The 6,000-nt window shown below is 38.0% G+C and overlaps 1 protein-coding gene across 3 annotated transcripts in view; it reads right to left on the bottom strand.

Moving 5' to 3' along the window:
* Positions 1–227: 227 nt before the first annotated feature.
* The window catches only part of LOC100736226 (zinc finger protein 431-like), a 56,250-nt gene continuing 50,477 nt past the window's right edge, over positions 228–6,000 (bottom strand). For all 3 annotated transcript variants that reach the window (XR_010051293.1, XR_010051294.1, XM_063260307.1), the window contains one exon: positions 228–3,506. Coding sequence is in view for 1 of the 3 variants with exons in the window: in XM_063260307.1 (XP_063116377.1) it covers positions 3,250–3,506 (257 nt within the window). In the remaining 2 variants the exon portion in view is untranslated. The remainder of the gene's footprint in view (positions 3,507–6,000) is intronic.

Below are 6,000 nucleotides of genomic sequence, written 5' to 3'. Positions count from 1 at the left end.
AAACCATTGTTACCATGATGCCTCTTGTTATCTTCAAAATTACTGCCAACACCATCAGGCATGATAAAATCAAACAAAACAGAACAGAATAAACCTGGAAGGGAACTTCTGGTTTCTCCTCCTGGTCCACAGTTACTGCTGGCTTTTGGAAAGGACACATCTTTTTCTAGCAGGCCAATTTTTTTTTAATTTTGAAGGTAGTAAAATACAACAAAACAAGACAGAACAAAACCAATAGAAATAATGTATTGAAATTTGTACAGAACTTCGGGGCAGGATACGGGGATAACGGTAATAGGTTCCATAGTATATCTTGTTATCTTCACAATAGTTGTCCATTCAATTCTGTATAGCAAAATCAAATCAAAAACAGAACATTATAAAACCTATCAAAACAGAATATTGAAGTGAGCAGGACAATTGATCAGAACAAAGCAAAACAGTGAAAACAATATTTGCCTTCAATGAGAAGATAGAAGGAAACCCCCCTTTTGCTATATTACATGGTCATCCTCCCAAGGGATGCTCAGACCTCTGGCCTCGGACCAGCATAATCAAACAAACAATTCAAGCATTTAGTTGCTTTATCTGCCTTTGTTGCTAACAACTCCAGCTGACATCTTCTAGTTGCTAAGCGGGGTGGGTGGGGGATATTTGATTCTCAGCCTGTGCACCAGTAGATTCAAGGGAGACTCTGATGTGTTCTCTTCCTAGCTACCTGCTGCTGGCTCGCACAACTGCTTACCAGGCAGGAGGACTTGTTGCTTTCTTGTGCAGCCCCCCAAGTTCCAACATGGCTGGATCTCAGGAAGTGCTGACTAGTCCTCTTCCTGGCGTGCCTAGCAGGCCAATTTTAAAAGCATGCTGCAATGATGATCCCATGATCAGCATCAAATTCATACGCTGGAGTTTGCAACTACATCCACATACTGAATATGTACCATGCTAATATAAACTGCTAGTACTTTTCATTCTTTTCTCCATGGTCTTATAAACTCATAAAGCTACTTTGCTCTCTCTCTTGGTCACTTACTCAGTTATTCCACAGAAAGGAAGTAAAAGAAACTAAGAAACAAACATCAAAAACATGATTTAATAATTATCTGCTGTGCCAAACAGAGGAGGTAATGTGGGGTGAATGGTGACAGGAATGCCTCTTGAAAGTAATGAAATATAAACCCAGAAAGATATTTTAAAGTCTGTAGGGTGACTGTAGAGAATGATAATGTATCATGTATTTCAAAGCTGAAAGTATTTTAAATGTTCTCACTACAAAGAACAATGTATTTTTTAAAAAGCGTATTTAAGCTGACATAATACATACATATTTAAACATTACATATTACACAATCTAAGCATTACTTAATTCACACATTATTGAAACATCACATGGCACCCCATAAAATATACAATTTTTCTGGATCCATTAAAATAAAATTTTAAAACCCAGATAATTTAAACTCGATATAGGACAATCTCTGCAAAACACCTACCCACTGTGCTACTTGAAAATGAGACAAGATAGATAACTTTCAGTCTCAGCTATGTCACTTTCATTACAACAGATAACAGACAACTCTAACACACCCTTCTCACTCAGAATATAAAGGTGTTGTCTCCTCTTTACTTTTACCTGCTTCTCCTAAATACCAGCTACTTTCCTCCATCACCTCAAATGTTTACCGATCCTTGCATTCTACTTTTCTTCTTTTCCAAGTCTCAAATGCCAGCCCAGACAGAAATTTCTGCTCCTAAACAAACACCTGGCTTCTAATAAAATAGTGCCTTCCTTTCATCTGTGATGCAAATAGATCCACTCAAACACATATGGTACATTTAATCTTAACTACTGTACTATTCCACACAAACCACCCAAGCATTGCCTGTTGATATACTGCTCAGCTGGGCACCACTCCTGAAATGTCAGGCTCTTGGAAGGCAAGGCTCCATATGTTAGCAGTAAAATTACAAGGTGGTGGAATTGGTGGTAAATCACCCTCTCTTGATATTGATCTTCAACTTAGGATAACTTTGCAAGCAAGTCACTTTTAATTTTTTCATCCAACTTCCAATAATAGGAAATGGACAGTTTTTCAGTTGGTCATCACTTTGCCTACACCATAAGGCTATATAACACCTCAAACAACAGCAATGTAGATTTAAAAATACTTCCCTTTTAATAAAACCATTAAAACTACACAAAAATTTTCATCATGTATTTGATGACATTAGTGCATAGAAAAATGAAGAAATCAGGCAAATTCTCTAGATAATTTTACAAAACATAATGGTATAGGAATTCTCCAACCACTGATTTAAATATCTGATTGTCAAGCCAAACCTAACTAATTGGAAAAATTCTTACTTCCTAATAATACCAATGGTTATGGCTTAACCACGTCCCCACTGCAAGCATCACATGCTCACAGGTTGGGCCTTTTGGATGTGGCTGGATCTATAGTGTGTGAACATGGATTAAGGCTGTGATGCTAGGATCAGGGATGTCATTGTGATTAAAGGTGTGTGATTGCTAAGTTGACTTACTGACTGCCTTAGTAGCATTCTGGGTATGGGAAGGCTCACCTTACATGGAGTAGCACCCCCTAAAAGGCTGAATGAGATGAAAGGCAGAGGCGGGCTTCCTGCTTTGCAGTTTCTGCTATTTCACTGCTTCTTTTGCTGCTCTGATACTCTATCGCAATGCACAACCATGGCTGCTGCACACAGGATGAAAAAAACTTTGAAATACGATTTAGTTCGATCTGAGAATCCCCAAGTGGCTTCTTATGAGAGAGCCTCAGGAAAACAGCAGCAGCCTGAGACCCTGCAGTTGTTTATTTGTAACTCAAGGACATGAGAACAAAGATGTAGAAGAAAACATTCCCGAAAGAGTTTTTGCCAAGAGACAGGGAAGGAGTAGTAACATGTGCCCATGTAATCAAGGTAATCTTACTGATGTCCAGGGAACACACTGGCCAAAGCAAACATCTCTGAAAATAACTTGCTTTTATTTCTGCTGACTGCTGTGCTGCAGATTCTGCTCTAAAATGTAACTCCTTATTAATCTAATTATTTGAATACAAGATAACCATAAATTGAATATTTTGTCACTAATTTTTATGATATAAAAAGAAACTAAAAATGAAAATTTTATCAACTTTAGTCAGTATAAGAATTAACTGGATGAAATGACAACTGCCTGAGAATTTAATGAGTACGTACACAAATTCAGTCTGAGTGACATCCTGTCTAAACTGCTGAGGAATGAACCCATGCATTCCAGGAGTTCTGAACTGCTCTCCAGAAAATCCTTTCCTTTTGCACATTCACTTCAAACATGCCTTTGGCAAGAGTCTCCCCATAATTCTGCCTTTTTTGTTTTACAATCTGGATTAGCCAACAGGGAGAGAGTACAGGGTAGAGGCATATTGTGGTTGATGCAGCAGGGGTCATCATGGCTTCTACAGGAAGGGTCTGTTGGAACAGCACAGCAAGTGCTCTTTGAACTGCAAGAAAGTACAAAAAAAGAATTATTACAAAAGCTCTAAGAATCCAAATGTGATGACTGAGACCAGCAAATCAATGTTTAAGATGTAGCCAGTAGGCAATACCATTGAGATGACCCAAACTAATGCTGTGAGTCTCCATTTGAAATTTACGCAGTTGGTCCAGAAGTCATCCCTGGATCAACCTTATTTCTGTTAATGAAGCTGCACCTGGTGACAGAACATGACTGCAGCCAGCCATCTTCTCAGCAAAATATTAATCTGTCTTTCCCAGAATCATAGTGCAAATTAACTCCATGAACCAAGGTATCACTCTATTTTGTTCATATCTGTATGAAAGGTGTCATGGAAAAAGTGCTCAATCTCTTCTCAAGATTCAGAAAGAGTGAACGGAATGGGAGTAACACGTACCAAGCAATACCCAGCACCATGACTGAGCCTATTACTTGTCCAAAGCGCTAACAGCAACCTTGAGACTCTCAAGTCTTTGTAGAATTTCTTTACCAATATTAAATGTTAGTCTGACTCAATAATTCTGAGGTAACATTTTGGAAATAGTCATTTGTAGTTTAAGAAGTTTATATTGAGTGAGTTAAAGCAATTTCTGTAGTCACTGCTCTGGTGGCCAATGCAGTAGCCACAATAGCAGCAATTAGAATTCCCAGAAAACATTTTTGTCTGCAATGTTGAAGTATTCAGGTGATTTATTCAAGATCAGAACTTCCCACTGATTCATGAGTGAGACTTTTGGGGAGTCATGCTTCAGCTTATTGTCTGAGTACTATAATGCGTGTAATATTTAGTTGGGAAATTTTATTATTTGTGAAACAAGAACTTAACTACGTGGCATAGGTGGGCAAAGAAATATTAAGTGTTCTAAAGGATTTATGATGACAATTAGAGTAACTATATTTGGTTATCTTGGATCCCTGGTTAATAAGGGTAAAATATATGAATAGGAAGTACAAATATAACATGGTCTGCAGTATTGTGAACAACCCATCAGAGATTATCTGTATGTTAATAATTATCAATTTTAGTATGAGTGAAAAAGGGAATAACTAAATACCAGTACAATTTCTTGAAGGGGAAAACTGAGAGAACAATGGTTCAACAAGTCCAGACTTCCATGTAGGTAGGCTGCCACAGTACAGTGGTACCTCAGTTTCCACACTTAACTCTTCCCATGATTCTGCTTGTAAACTGAATTGGATGAGAACTAAATCAAATTCAGTGATTAGGTTCAGTGTTAAACTTATGGGGAAAGTGGATTTGGTTCTCTTCCAATTTGATCTGCAATCAGGATCATGGAAAAAACTGTTTGTGAACCAATGTACCACTGTAATCAAAAGGCAAAGGGTAATTCCAGGTAAAATTACACTCTAAAGCCATCAAATGATGGGGCCCCAGCTTTCTATGGTTATGTTATAAGTAAATGAAAACAGAGATTAGTGGATGACAAAAAGACTATCCCAAACTCAGACTACTATTTGTAGGTAACCATGGATGAAAACATATGGTAATGTTAGGTTTTTTTGAAAGTGCCTGCAAGACATGGAAGAATCTAGGCTCCAGTTGTATTAATAAAGATGTGATGGCACACTACCTCAGTATGACTGAGTCCAATGAAAATATGATTCATGAACCATTGGGGATGAACGAGAACAAAATAAGAGCTACTAATGATGTAAAATATCAGAGTAAATTGTTCTGTCAAAAAGTTCCATTCATGACAAGGTAGATACCAGCCACTTGAGAGTTCAGAATGGACACAATCCCTCAGGTGACTACATCAAAAAGAGGATGTGTAAGTACATGTGCTTTTTAGACCATGTTGCTTACTTCTGGTGTACAGCTAGACAAGCAGAATAAAAATAAAACTCTTGCCAGGGATTTAGCTCAGTGGCATAAGAGCCTGCCTTGGCAAGCACAAGGTTACAAGTCCGATTCCCGGTATCACAAAAATTGAATTATATTAAATTTTTAAAAATAAAATAAAACTCCTTTATGTTTTCCATGAGAATTATAGTGGCATGTAGTACTACTGCCAGGAAAAAGCTTTCTGGATCAAAAGGTGTACCAGTGCTCTACAGTCATTTGTTTAGCTTGAGCAAGAGATTTTTTACTCTCCCGTCAGGTGGGTCTCAATGATCATAGCACTGGCTTGTGCGAAGTGTAGAAAGGTTTGGAAAGGTAGATACAAAAGCAGCCCTGGATGTTTCAAGCTGTACTTGATGGGACATTCTGGTCAAAGCTCAGACCAGAATGCTGAAAGAAGTGCAGCAGGTAAAGATCAGGTTCAGGAGATGTCTCTTGGAAAGGTCTACATTGGCTATCGGACTCCAGAAAATGTATTGTGTTAGCAGAAAATTTGTCTGCATTTTGTTCTTGTCCAGAGATTTGCCTGAGACTAAGTGTGGTAGACAATTATGAACTGATCAGGTGCACAACTTCTTAAACAAGTGTACAGCAAGTGACTTAAAAAAAGAGACAA

Source organism: Cavia porcellus, unplaced genomic scaffold (genome assembly GCF_034190915.1).
Source record: "Cavia porcellus strain 051 isolate PalLab524CR breed Dunkin Hartley unplaced genomic scaffold, mCavPor4.1 scaffold_13, whole genome shotgun sequence".
Lineage (NCBI taxonomy): Eukaryota > Metazoa > Chordata > Mammalia > Rodentia > Caviidae > Cavia > Cavia porcellus.
Note: the sequence above shows the minus strand (reverse complement) of the source record. Positions and strands in the feature narration are given on the sequence as shown.